Here is a 13,961-nt window from a genome sequence, read left to right on the forward strand (position 1 = left end):
TTAATATTAGGTCCTGCTCTGTCTAGTCTTTCTTTTTTGTGGAGGGGATCCTGAGTGGTAAGCCAACGCTTTCAAAAGACAATGGATGACAAAGAACAGAATGGACTGTTCTGATACAGTGCCCTACATTTCTCTGGTATTTCTATTTTTAAGTATTTCTCAACCATTTTATGGAGGACCGAAAAGCAAACATGAAAACTTTAATACAGTAAATCTTCAGTGAACTTTTGAAACCTACAGATGTGTAATTTTGAACTTTTTTCAAAATAACTTTACAAGGGACTTTGATGCATATTTTATCTTTATAATAGCCTTTTAAAGTAAGTGCAACAGCTGTTGTAAAAGTGTAACAGGGAAGTTTTTATTCTCCCTACTCTTTAAGTAGAATTCCTGTAGCATTACTTTTTTCTTTTTATTTGCATTGAGCGTTTGGAAGAAGTAGTTGACTTCTATGGAAAAGATGAATGAGCACTAGAAAAATAGGGTAATCCAGATTACCCTATTTCTTGCTAGGTGTTGTGCTATCGTAGGGAAGATTTTGCGGTACCTGAGTCTTGAGACCTGCCAGAGGAGTCATATTTTGTGCCTCACTAGTTATATCTTAGGGGTGCTTATCATTAGCTTCTTGATTCTTTCTCTGTTTTTTGGAGTTTATATATGACTAAGAAAGAAGGAGAAGGTGTTCTAATCCTTATCTCCTTCCTCTGGTGCTTTGTGTAGGAATCCAATTAAAACTAGATTTACTATAATCACCGTTGTTCTTACCAGCAAGTAAGTAGCTTTTAGTTTATTTTTAAAATTTTTATTTATTTCTTTAAGAGATGGGGTCTCGCTATGCCCAGGCTAGTCTTGAACTCATGGGCTCAGGCGATCCTTCTGCCTTGGCCTCCCGAAGTACTGGGATTACAGGCATGAGCCACTGTGCCTGACTAAATAGCCTTTTGTTTAAATACCCTTTTCTTTGAAGTTAATCTAGTTCTGGCAGCTGGTCTAGTTTCTTTGCTGTTTCTTCCAGTTGTCAATTTAACATCAAGATGGGTGGCCCCCTTGGGCTGTGGGACTCTTGCTTACCTGTGTGGCTGTGACTCCTTTTTAGAAACCTTCCTGTGGTGGTTCCTCAGTTCCTTTCTGTTCGTTCTTTTGTCTTGTCTTCTCTTGTCTTTTCTTTCTATGGAGTCTCATTCTGTCGGCCAGGCTGGAGTGCAGTGGCACAATCCCAGTTCACTGCAACCTCTGCCTCCCAGGTTCAAGCAGTTCTCCTGCCTCAGCCTCCCGAGTAGCTGGGACTACAGGAGCCTGCCAACACACCCAGCTAATTTTTGTATTTTAAGTAGAGATGGGAGTTTCACCATGTTGGCCGGGTTGGTCTCAAACTCATGACCTTAGGTGATCCGCCCGCCTTGGCCTCCCAAAGTACTGGGATTGCAGGCTTGAGCCACTGTGCCCAGCCCCTTTCTGTTCTTTCTAGGGTAGGCACCACACTTTCCTGAGTGTTTTTTGATCTGGCTTGAGAAGCTTGTCAGTGCTGCTTTGCTATAAGTTTGTCTTTCCTTGTATCCTGTCATGTACTTACTTAAGATAGTGTTCCCCACATAAAAATTCTGTGCTATGTTTTTTTTTTTACTTTATATCCTTTTTTGTTGACATCTGTTTCTTCTATTTCTTGTGAGTTTATACCTTTTTATTCCTTCGTTATTTTGGGAACATTTCAAAGAGGGATTTTCTTGAAGGTGTGCTTTTATCTTACTAGAAAATGTACACTACTTACTTTTCTTGAACTTTGCTCTCAGGGAGAACAGGCTATGATCCTATTTCTGAAAAACAGTGTAACAAACACAATTGTAAGCTCATGAGGTATATGGATAGTCTATGAGTATAAACAATTTGATTTATTGGGCTAAACCTGTATTCTGACCCACCAAGTAGTACTCAAATGTCACCTTCTTAGTGAAGCCTTCCCTGCCCACTCCTGTCAAAACTTCCTATTATTCCCTGATTATTTTTCTTTTTTGCACATATCACAATATAATATGCTCTGTACCTCTTCCCCCTCCCCCTGTGATGTAAGCTCTGTGAGGACTGGGGTTTTGTTTAGTACCTTATCCTTTCTTTTTTTTTTTTTTTTTAATTGAGACGGAGTCTTGCTCTGTCGCCCAGGCTGGAGTGCAGTGATGTGATCTCAGCTCACTGCAAGCTCCGCCTCCTGGGTTCACACCATTCTCCTGCCTCAGCCTCCCGAGTAGCTGGGACTACAGGAACCCACCACCACGCCTGCCTAATTTTTTGTAGTTTTTTAGTAGAGACGGGGTTTCACCGTGTTAGCCAGGATGATGTCGATCTCCTGACGTCGTGATCCGCCCGCCTTGGCCTCCCAAGGTGCTGGGATTACAGGCGTGAGCCACTGCGCCCGGCCAGTACCTTAGCCTTAATACTTGGTATGTAGTTGATAAATAAGTACTGGGTATAAAAGGAATGAATATTTCCTCTATTCTCGTATAATCTATACTGACTCTTAGCCTCTTTTTCCTGACATGGAGAATTTTAGAAAGTTCATCTCCCTGTCTCAGTGTTTGTTTATCTCTGACTAGGTGATTTCCTCCTCCCTTTAATTGTCTGAGAAATAAACTTTTATTTTTTTGAGACAGAGTCTTGCTTCATTGCCCAGGCTGGAGTGCAGTGGTACGATCTTGGCTCTCTGCAACCTCTGCCTTCCAGGTTCAAACGATTCTCGTGCCTCAGTCTCCCGAGTAGCTGGAATTACAGGCGTGGGCCTCCCATGCCCGGCTATTTTTTTGTGTGTGTGTGTTTTTAGTAGAGACGACGTTTCACCAAGTTGGCTGGGCTGGTCTCGAACTCCTGGCCTCAAGTGATCCACTTGACTCAGCCTCCTAAAGTGTTGGGATTACAGGCGTGAACCCCCACACCCGGCCTGAATGAAACTTTTCATTGATGTGAAAATAGAGGTTGAAACTTCAATTCCAATGACTATTCTTTCAGTGTTGTTAGCATTTATTGGAGTGCAGACTCTTAGTGCAGACTTCATCCAGGCCTTGTCTTATCTGTCCAGAACAGCTCACTGACCAGCATCCTATTTTTCATGGCCTCTTTGGATGGGTTTCTCTGTGTTTGTTCCCATTGTTTTCTGTTTAGGAACAGTCTAGACAGGTAATACCTCCTTCACCAGCCAGTGTCAGAAACTGATACCTAGTTTGGGCAGTATACATTTTAGGTGCACATACTTTCAGGGTACTTGGTCTGACCAGGATAAATCCTTACTTATCATCCTTTAGTTAAAAGACAGTTATTTGGCTGGATGCAGTGGCTCAAGCCTGTAATCCCAGAACTTTGGGTGGCCGAGGTGGGCAGATCACCTGAGGTCTAGAATTTGAGACCAGTCTGGCCAACATGGTGAAACCCTGTCTCTACTAAAAACACAAAAATTAGTTGGGCATGGTGGCACGTGCCTGTAATCCCAGCTACTCTGAAGGCTCGGGCAGGAGAATCACTTGAACCCAGGAGGTGGAGGTTGCAGTGAGCTGAGATCATGCCACTGCACTCCAACCTGGGTGACAGAGTGAGACAGTGTCTCAAAAAAAAAAAAAAAAAAAAAAAAAAAGGCAGTTATTTGCTCCTAAAAGATTCTGGCACATCAACATTTTTATATTCTGCCAGATAGCTTGGGGCTATTTAGTGCATGTGCAAGCAAGGAAGCAGAACCATTGTGCATCTGCATGGTGATTGTGATCTGACACTAAATTTGAACAACTTATTAAATAGTAATGAATAGTGTACAGTAGACATTTGAGACAAGTCATAGACACCATACAAGTGACCATTGCTTGAAGATGGCAAAAAAAATCTTTTAGAAATAGAGGAAAGGATATCATAGGTGGACTCCTTTGTTTGCTGAACTAAACTGTAGAACTCTTTTGGATGCCCTTCAAAAAAATCAGAGCATTATGCTGTACACTTTAAATATATATAATAAAAACAAGTGGTTGCTAAGTGTTCTTTTCTTTCCTTTCTTCTAAATCAGTGGTCAGCAAGTGTTTTCTATAAAGGGTGAGATAGTAAATATTTTTCGGCTTTGTGGACCGTATGGTTTCTGTTGTAACTACTTAATTCTGCCATTGTTGTATAAAAACAGCTATAGATAGTACATAAATAAATGTGACTGTGTGCCAATAAAATGTTATTTACAAAAACAGACAGCCGAATGGATTTAACCCACAAGCCATAGTGCTGATTCTTGCTCTAAATCAAAAGTTCTGCCTAACAACTAATTACGGAGCTAGCTTATTTGAGCGTAGCTTTAGCGAGTGAAAATGCTTCTTCCTGGTTTTAGGTTTTAGTGGTCCAAGACCTTTTTGGCCTAGGCTCTAACCCCTTTACCTTCGCTCACAGAACCAGAGCTTTCTTCATCAAACCTCAAGACCTTCATTTGTTGCCTGGTGTCAAAGGGTATAGATTTGGCTAGGGAAGGGTAGAGTGAGAGTCTTTGCCTTTTCAGTCTCTCAAGTGACCAGAGTAACATTAAAAACAAGATAAATCCTTAAGCCAAACGATTTTTATTTTTGGATAGATTATGGGACATTTTACCCCTTTGACTACATGATTTTGAGTGTACTTAGTATTTTATCTTTGGTTCAATCTGAATATAGGGTCCATTCAGCTTAGACACATCTTATTATGCCACCTTTCTCATTTCTTTGAAAGGGAAGTTGGCTGCCTTCTTTACTTAAGTTTTTACATTGTTGAAGTTTCTTGGCTATATGTTAGAAGTTTTCCCTTTGTGGTATGAAAAAGAAGACAGCAGTTGGTGTTTCCAACTATAGGGGTTTTTTGTTGTTGTTATTTATTTTATTTTTATTTTGAGACAGGGTCTGGCTCTGTTGCCCAAGCTGGATTGCAGTGGTACAGTCTTGGCTCACTGCAACATCTGCCTTCTGAACTCAAGCCATCCTCCCACCTCAGCCTCCCAAATAGCTGGTACTACAGGCACACACAACCATGCCCACTAAGTTTCGTATTTTTTGTAGAGACGGGATTTTGCCATGTTGGCCTGGCTGGTCTCAAACTCCTGAGCTCAAGCTATCCACCTGCCTTGGCCTCCCAAATTGCTGGGATTACAGGTGTGAGCCACCTTGCCTGGCCTTGTTATTGTTTTTTAGATCATACTTTTATTTTGTTATTCATTGGTTCTTGCTTTGAGATGTGCAGTTTTTTTTTTTTTTTGCAAATAGTGTTTCTTAGAAATAGTCTAGCATAGATTTTTATTAGCTTGCTTCTAAAGAAATTCTTTCTACATGATAGATCATTTCATTTTGTTAAAAACATGATTTTCTTTATCTCCTAAGGTCCATTCTCTCATGAACATGATGATTGAGGCTGTAATTCCGTTTTCTTGCCTGACATTTATAGGCTGGACATCTCTCTTAGTTATGTCTGCAATACTCTCTTGGTCTTTTATTTTCCTGTTAAGATCTCAATTTGGCCTAATTCCTACGACGGTCATTGTCAGTTTGACCATATTTCTTGCCCCTAGTTGGTGTCGCTGTAACATACTGGCCATTTTTTCTATCTTTGGGGAAACTCCAGTTGCTTTTTAATGCATTTCTTCAAAGATGTATCATTCAAAAGGTGTGAACTCTCCTCAAGGGTAGTGTAACCATTTTATTAATCGCTGTAAAATTTGAGCTTTATTGGGGCTTTATTGACATATAGTAGAATGCTTGTATTTAAAGTGTACAATTTGACTTTTACATCTGTGAAAACACCACAAACAAGATAATGCACATTCCTTCCACTATGCCTGAAATTTTCTCTTGCCTGTGTGTTTATCCCCCCTCTCTCCTCTCTATTTTCCCGGAGAATCACAAGCACCTGGCACATGGTGGGTAGTTATTTAATACTTATTTAAATGAAGGAGGGAATCTATGGCTGTTGTAGATTTGCAGTTTCTTTATTTTTCGACTTATTCTCTTTAAATATGGTTTCGTTTGTTCCTTAAAAGGCATAAAGGCATATGTGTGTGTGTTTGTGTGTGTGTGTGTGTATGTATGTATATGTAAATATATATATGTGTATATATATAAGTTTGTGTGTGTATTAATGTAGCTGGTGGTAAAGGTAGGGAGCTAGGTTTATGATCTTTCTAAAGATCACATGACTATCAATGCTTTGGCTGGACAAAAGCCTTTCAAAGATGTTTGCATACAAGACTGCTTGTATTCTACTACAGCTGCCATTAGGGAAACATTTTGGATATTCAAACTTACTGATTATTATTAGAGTCTCACTGTATATGAGCTAGTTTAACTGTTACTTAAAACGCTAAGATTTTAAAAATAATTTTCAGCTGGGCGTGGTGGCTCATGCCTGCAATCCCAGCACTTTGGGAGGGTAAGGCAGGAGGATCGTTTGAGACCAGCCTGGGCAACATAGTGAGACCCCATCTCTACAAAAAAGTTACCTAAGCGTGTTGGTGTGCATCTGTAGTCCTCGCCAATTGGGAGGCTGCGATGGCAAGATCACTTGAGCCCAGGAGTGTGAGGTTGCAGTGAGCTATGAATGTACCACTACACTCCAGCATGGGCAACAGAGTGCGACCCTGTCTCTAAAAATAATAATACATAAAAATAAATGAAAATAGTTTTCTGAACCTTCAATTGGCTACTTTTTCTATCTGATGGATAAAATTAATTGGACTTATGGCACTTGAGATAGTAATAGAAAACTCATGAGCCAGTTTTTCTTTAATGAAAGATGCAAAGATGATGCCTGTTGTAAATAAAAGTGCATAACTCTTGTTTCAGATTACTGCATTAAATTGCACCTAGAAAGAAAGTGGGTAGTTGACAGTAAAGGTCACTGATAGAATAGCCTTGATGGAGTAATGCTGTTAAATAAAATATAATGCTAGTGGTTCACATTTCAGCATACTGAAAATGTAAACTTAAAAGCAATGTGAATGAAGCACTTAAAAGATCTAACTTTTTGCTATTCTGTTCTTTATTTATGAGTTTTGTGTATGTAGCTTAATGGGTAATTACAAGCCAGCCAGTTTGTCAAAAATTATATTCAGTGTCTCTTTTGTCTTCTATGATAGAGTGTTAATTCATTTTTATTTAGTGATTTTTTTTTTTATATTTAGTTAATGTAGGAGAAGTTACATGGTTTGAGAATTTGCTAGATCTTACTTCCATAATGTATCATCAGTGTTACAGCAGTGTGAAGGCATTTTTCACCTTTGTTCAGGCTTCATTGACATACAATAAAATGCACATATTTAAGGTGTGCACTTTGAGTTTTAACAGATGTATACATCTGTGAAAACACCACAAACAAGATAGTGCAGATTTCTCCCATTCCCCCTCAATTTTCTTCTTCTTGGCTCACTGCAGCCTCTGCCTTCCGGGCTCAAGTAATCCTTCCGCCTCAGCCTCCTGAGTAGCTGGGAAAACAGGCATGTGCTACCATGCCTGGCTAATTTTTTGTAGTGACAGGGTTTTGCCATGTTGCTCAGGCTGGTCTCAAACACCTGGACTCAAGTGATCTACCTGCCTCGAACTTCCAAAATGCTGGGATTACAGGCGTGAGCTGCCGTGCCCGGCCTGATCTGCTTTTTGTTACTGTAGATTAATTTGCTTTTTCTAGAATTTGTCTATAAATGGACTCATACAGTGTGTACTGTTTTTGTCTGGCTTATTTCATTCAGCATAATTATTTTGTGATTCTTTCATACTGTTGCCTATATCAATAGTTCTTCCCTTTTTATTACTGAGTATGTCCACTGTACTTATCCTTACTCCACTTATCCTATACGGCAAGTTGTTTATTCATTTATATGTTGATGGACATTTGAGGAGTGTTGTATATTACAAATAAACCTGCTGTGAACATTTGCATACAAATCTTTGTATTGACCTAGACATTTATTTCTCTTGAGTAAATGCCTAGGCTGGGTCACATGGTAGGTGTAAGTTCAAATTTTAAAGAAACTTGCCAATTTTACAAAGTGGTTGTACCATTTTACATTGCTATCAGCAGCATTTAAGGATCTTAATTGCTATTTTGGAATCACTTTTATATTCATAGACCGTACTTTTTGGAAGTACAGAGGTAGATAAAAATATTTAGAAGTTTTCTTCCTAGAACTTCAGGGAAACGTCTTTTTGGAGAGTTTATGAAAATATAGAGCTTTTTTTGAGTAAGACATGCTCACTGCCTTAGTCCTTTTCCTTAGTATGATGAGAAGCAGAAGAAAATGTGTTCTTAAGTTTGGATCTCATAAAAAGAGGGAAAACTTGCATTTGGAGGATTTGGTTTTCTAAGTGATTGCTAAGGTAGTATGAAACATGAAATGACATTAGTTTTATAGCATTTAATATGAATAAGTGTAGAGGTGATAGAAGTAACTAGAGATACCATCTTACAAAAGGGTTTGGACAGGAATAGGTTATATAAGAATTTTCTTGGAAAAATCCCCTAACTCATCCATAAGGTGTAAGTGTTTAGATCTAACATACGTCCCTAAATTTATCACAGTTCTTTTCTCCTCCAGTATTAGAAGAAATCAGTGTTTATTTTTTGGCCCAATGAAGTGGTTAGCTTGCATTTAGGGACTGTGTTTAATACATATTTTAAAATACTAGAATCCCATTCAGCTTGATGAAAGGCATGTGGGAACTGACGTAAACCAGGAGCCTCCAACTCCCTTGGTATTCTTTGATCTATAAGTATCAATAGAGTACCACTTTTCCCTTCAGAATGCTACTAAAAGCCATGGATATAAATCAGCGTTATATTTTATAGTTCTGTAGTATATGTAAGATAAAATAAAAAAAAGATTTTAAAAATGATAGTCCACTTTTGTGAACCTGGACTTTTAACTGTTTATCAATATTCCAAATACTTCTGCCTAAAACATTAAAAAAAAAAAAAAAAACCCTTTAGTTGCTTAATTTGTAAAATGCATTGTTTGATTTTTGTGTTTTTCCAAGAATTAATAATGTGGACCTGTTTCAGTAGCCCGAGTAATCAAGAACTGATGAGGCAAAGTGTGGCACAGAGGAATGTTTATTTGACTAGTATCACAGGTCCTGGACTATACCAACCCAGGTCTGTCGTTAACCTGTTCTGTGATTCTGGGAAAGTCACATTCTCATCTGTAAAAATGTGTAGTGGATTTATTTCCCTCTGGGAGAGGGGAAGCAAATTTGTAAAGGAAGTTGTTTTTAAAATCATTTTTATCTTGCTATATGAGTTATCCCTGAAAGTTAATGGCTTCACTAGAAATGATGTATAATCATTTTAAAATTTTTGTATATCTCATCTGTTGCAGGATGCTTTAATCTGGATCCCAATAGAGTTTTGGATGTCATTTTAGAAGTGTTTGAATGCAGGCCAGAACACGACGACTTCTTTATATCTTTGTTAGAATCTTACATGAGTATGTGTGAACCGCAAACACTGTGTCATATTCTTGGGTTCAAATTCAAGTTTTACCAGGTAAAGAAAAACGTGTATGTATATATATTTAGAGATTAATTTCTTAATATTGTTTGTATGATTTAATTTGTTTTATTTGTAAATGATTGGTCTCATCTCAGGCATTCTAGCAGAAGAGATAGATAAATGGATAGCTAACAATGCAATGTGATAAGTACTATATTGGTAGTATGAATGATGTTATGTGAAAGCCTAGAGGAAAGCATTATTAAGTTTTGCCCTGGGAGAGGTGGAGTCAGGGAAGACTTTGTAGATGTATCTTTTTTTAAACCTGGTCCTTGAAGGATGAATAGGAGTTCATTAAGGTTTTCTCTGCATAAGTAACAAACAATGGGAGAATAAAGATGTGGCAGTGTGAATATATTTAAGAGATAGAAGGAATGGTTCATAGTCTAATGTGGCTGGGTTGTAAGATGGGAAAAGAAGGGACAGGAAATGAAATTGGGAAGGTATGTGTACTTTAGATGGTCACAGACTTTGAATACTGTGTTAAGAGTTAGAATCTTATTTTTATTTAATAATTTTTTATTTTGAGATAGGATCTCACCCAGACTAGTCTCAAACTCCTGGGCCGAAGTTATCCTCCCACCTCAGCCTCCCACGTAGCTGGAACTCACAGGCATGTGCCACTGTGCTTAGATCAAGAATTTTATTTTATAAACAATGGCTATTGGAATTTTTTAGGGACATGAATAAATATTCAAGGCACATCTTGTATCATTTGCTTAAGCCACTAAAATAGCTGTCAAGCTAATCTATGTCTCTGATTATGTCTACTTCAATCCATCTTTCATATTATTGTTACTGTTGCTTTCTAAAAGAGACCTAACTGAGTCACTTCACTGGTCAAAAACCTTTACTTGTAGGATGAAATTCAAACTTCTAAGTGTGGCAGAAATAGCTCTTCACAATTTGGCATTGTTCTTTCCGGCCTTATCTTTATAGTTATTTTTTTTTTCTTAAATCTAATATTCTAGTCATATTAAGTGACTAGCCATTTCTTGAACTTAGATATAGATATTGCTGTGAACCTTTGTTCCTGTAGTTCTTTATAACTAAAAAACTATTCTTACCCAACCCTCTCACTTCTCCTTTCTTCATCTTGTGAACTCCTATTTATTCTTTAAGAGCAAATGCTGCTTGCTCTGTAAAGGCTTAGCTGACTCTTTACCCGTGCAGAATTAGTCACTTCTTAATCTGTATTCTCGTAAAACTTGACACATAACTTCTAACCCCCCTTCAGGTTATCTTAGAATAAATTGTATCTATCTCCTTTGCCAGATTGTAAACCATATAGGGCAGGTTCTATTTTTTACTGATTCCTATGGATTAGTTTGTTGCCTAGCCTATAGTAAATGCTCACTAATTATAAATGAGTGATCTATGTTTTAGGAAGACAATTCTCTTGATAGCATGGAGGATTTTAATGTAATAAGGCCTCCATTTACATTTTGGTATAACTCTGCTAATTTGTTTACTTGCCTGGGATAGTCAGCTAGTCAAAAAGCATTCATTGAATGTTTATGATTATGCTGTTTGCTAGGCACTGAGGTTACTCTGGTCTAGAGGAGTGTCTGTTTCTGTACTCTTGGAGTGTGAGGTCAGGTTAATAAGATAATTCCTTTTAGTATTCTTAAATGACATAGTACCTACTGCCTTTGCTCATCTTTTATTTTCTATGATCTGGGATGCTGCAGCAGACAGAAGGGAAAGCAGACAAGAGTTTAAAAGCATATAGCTTTTCAATACCAAACAAGAGACACGGTAGGGTTTTTGGGCAGGAGCACAATACCTTTGTTCAAAAATGAGCAGTGGAGGCTGGGTGCAGTGGCTCGTGCCTGTAATCCCAGCACTTTGGGAGGCTGAGGCGGGCAGATCACCTGAGGTCAGGAGTTTGAGAGCAGCCTGGCCAACATGGCAAAAACCTGCCTCTGCTAAAAATACAAAAAAAATTAGCTGGGCATGGTGGCGGGCGCCTGTAATCCCAGCTACTCTGGAGACTGAGGCAGGAGAATCTCGAACCTGTGAGGCGGAGCTTGCCATGAGCCGAGATCGTGCCACTGCACTCCAGCCTGGGCAATAAAAGCGAAACTCCATCTCAGAACGTCCACTGTTGGTATTGGGAAAGAGATTCAAGCATTCTATCAGATTTTAAGAGCCACTATGATTGCTTTGGGCTTGAGTACATGAAGCCAACTGCTTTAGTGGCAGGTTGGCTGAAATTTAACTTGTGCATGATTAATTAAAATATAAATTAGGGCTTTGGAGACTGTAGGTTTGAGAGCATATGACAGTGAATAATGATGACCTACTGCATAACATCAAGTTAGTTGAATGTAAGTTTTAGAATTAAAATCTTTTTGTATAAAAGCATTCCTTATAAATAATGTAACTTTTTTGAGCTGAATTAAAATATACCCAGGGGGGTTGACAGTATTTGAATAATCCTTTTTTTTTTTGTAGACAATGACCATTTTTCTTGTATAAGAAATGCTCAGCCAAGAAATACTTAATTTAGAAATAACTTGTTCTTGGAATGACTAACCCTCATATTGCTCTATGTAATACCATCCCTTTGTTTCTATTGTTAGAACTGTCTTATGGGCCGGGCGTGGTGGCTCACGCCTGTAATCCCAGCATTTTGGGAGGGCAAGGCAGGTGGATCACATGAGGTCAGGAGTTTGAGACCAGCCTGAACAACATGGAGAAACCCCGTCTCTACTAAAAATGCAAAATTAGCCGGGCATGGTGGCGCATGCCTGTAATCCCAGCTACTCGCGAAGCTGAGGCAGGAGAATTGCTTGAACTCAGGAGGTGGAGGTAGTGGTGAGCCGAGATCGCGCCATTGTACTCCAGCCTGGGCAACAAGAGCGAAACTCTGTCTTTAAAAAAAAAAAAAAAGTCTTGTCATTGTGAGAATCTGCATTCTTAAGCGCCACTGAGGGTAGGGGAAGAAATGTCAGATATTTTTGAAAAGTTGTGGCCTTGAAGGTAAAGTAAGGAAAGCTGTGAAAATCAGGAACTGCTTAGGTGATGTAACCTTGAGTGTTGGCTCCCAAGCATGTATGGCCAATCTGTGTATTGGTCCCTGGCGTAATTCCACCATCCCCCTTTCCCATCACTACCTGAAAATGTTCACAGTCCCTTTCTCCAACTCATATTTTGACCAGCTGGGTCTTATTTGGATTAATAGGCTTCTTTTTTTCCCCCTTAATGCTAGTATTATACTATGGTATCAACGACAGTGAGAGGTTGAGCATCCCAAATCCACAAAGCTCCAAAATCCAAAACTTTTTGAGCACTGAATGATGTTCAAAGGAGATGATTGGAGCATTTTGGATTTTGGGTTTTCAGATTTGGGATGCTTAACCAGTATGCAAATATTCCAAAATCTGAAAAAAAAAAATTCCCAAATCTAAAACACTTTTGGTCCCAGGCATTTTAGATGAGGTATACTCCACTTGTACAGTAGAGGACTTGGGGACAGCATGAGAGACACCACAGGAAGGGAGTACAAGAAACTGTGAAGGTACCAGAAGACAAACTTGTCTGGATTGTCGTTACAGGAAAGGAGGAGGAGGTGATAAGTCTCATCTGTATTGCCCTTTGATTTCTGGATTCAAAACACAGTGATAGTAATGGTAGTACCATGGTTCAGCCCTATTATACATACCCAAATTCATTCATTTAAGAAATATAGATTGAGCATCTATATTTGTGCAAGGTAGTATACTAGGTACTAAGGCTTCATCTGTAAACAGAAATTCTTACTTTTTTGATGTTTAGATTCTGAGTAAATTATATGTTAGAAAATAATTAATGAGATGGGGAAAAATACAGAGCAAGATAAGATCAGGAGTGGTAGGTTGCAATTTTAACTAGAATAGTGAGAATACTCATTGAAGAGGTGAGATTTAAGCAAAGACATGAAGGATATGAGGATGTAAACTGTGTAGATGTCTGAGGAAGAGTCTCCAGGCTAAGGGAACAGTCACTGCAGTGGCCCTAAGGTGTCAGCATGCCTGACGTGTTGAAGAAAAGTAAGGAGGTCAGTGTGGATGTATCAGAGTGATTGAGTAGAACAGTAGGAGATGAGGTCAAAGATGCGGGGGATGAGATCACAGAGTCAGTGCGAGGTTTTTGATTTTGATACTGAGTGAAGCCAGTGGAGGGTTTTGAGTAGGGTAGTGATGTGATCTAACTTAGCTTTACATTTTGTTTCTCTCTTATTTTATTGTGAACATTTTCAAATGTAGAAAAGAGTGAATAGTATAATGAATACTTATAACCCCATTATTTACAATTAAATTTATTAACATGTTGCCATATTAAAAATTTTAATTTATGTTTAAAATATCATGAAAGCTTCTTCCTAAATACTATAGTTTACAGTTTTTAAAAGGAAGGGCATTTTCCTTTTTTTTCTCTTTTGAGATGGAGTTTTGCTCCTG

The 13,961-nt window shown here is 38.5% G+C and overlaps 1 protein-coding gene across 11 annotated transcripts in view; it reads left to right on the forward strand.

Moving 5' to 3' along the window:
- THOC2 (THO complex 2) overlaps positions 1-13,961 on the forward strand; it is a 130,505-nt gene that overhangs the window by 37,680 nt on the left and 78,864 nt on the right. For all 11 annotated transcript variants that reach the window (XR_002729636.1, XM_023202298.1, XM_023202305.1 and 8 more), the window contains exon 8: positions 9,344-9,510. Coding sequence is in view for 10 of the 11 variants with exons in the window: in XM_023202298.1 (XP_023058066.1) it covers positions 9,344-9,510 (167 nt within the window). In the remaining variant the exon portion in view is untranslated. The remainder of the gene's footprint in view (positions 1-9,343; positions 9,511-13,961) is intronic.

Source organism: Piliocolobus tephrosceles, chromosome 12 (assembly GCF_002776525.5).
Source record: "Piliocolobus tephrosceles isolate RC106 chromosome 12, ASM277652v3, whole genome shotgun sequence".
In the NCBI taxonomy this organism is placed as follows: Eukaryota; Metazoa; Chordata; class Mammalia; order Primates; family Cercopithecidae; genus Piliocolobus; species Piliocolobus tephrosceles.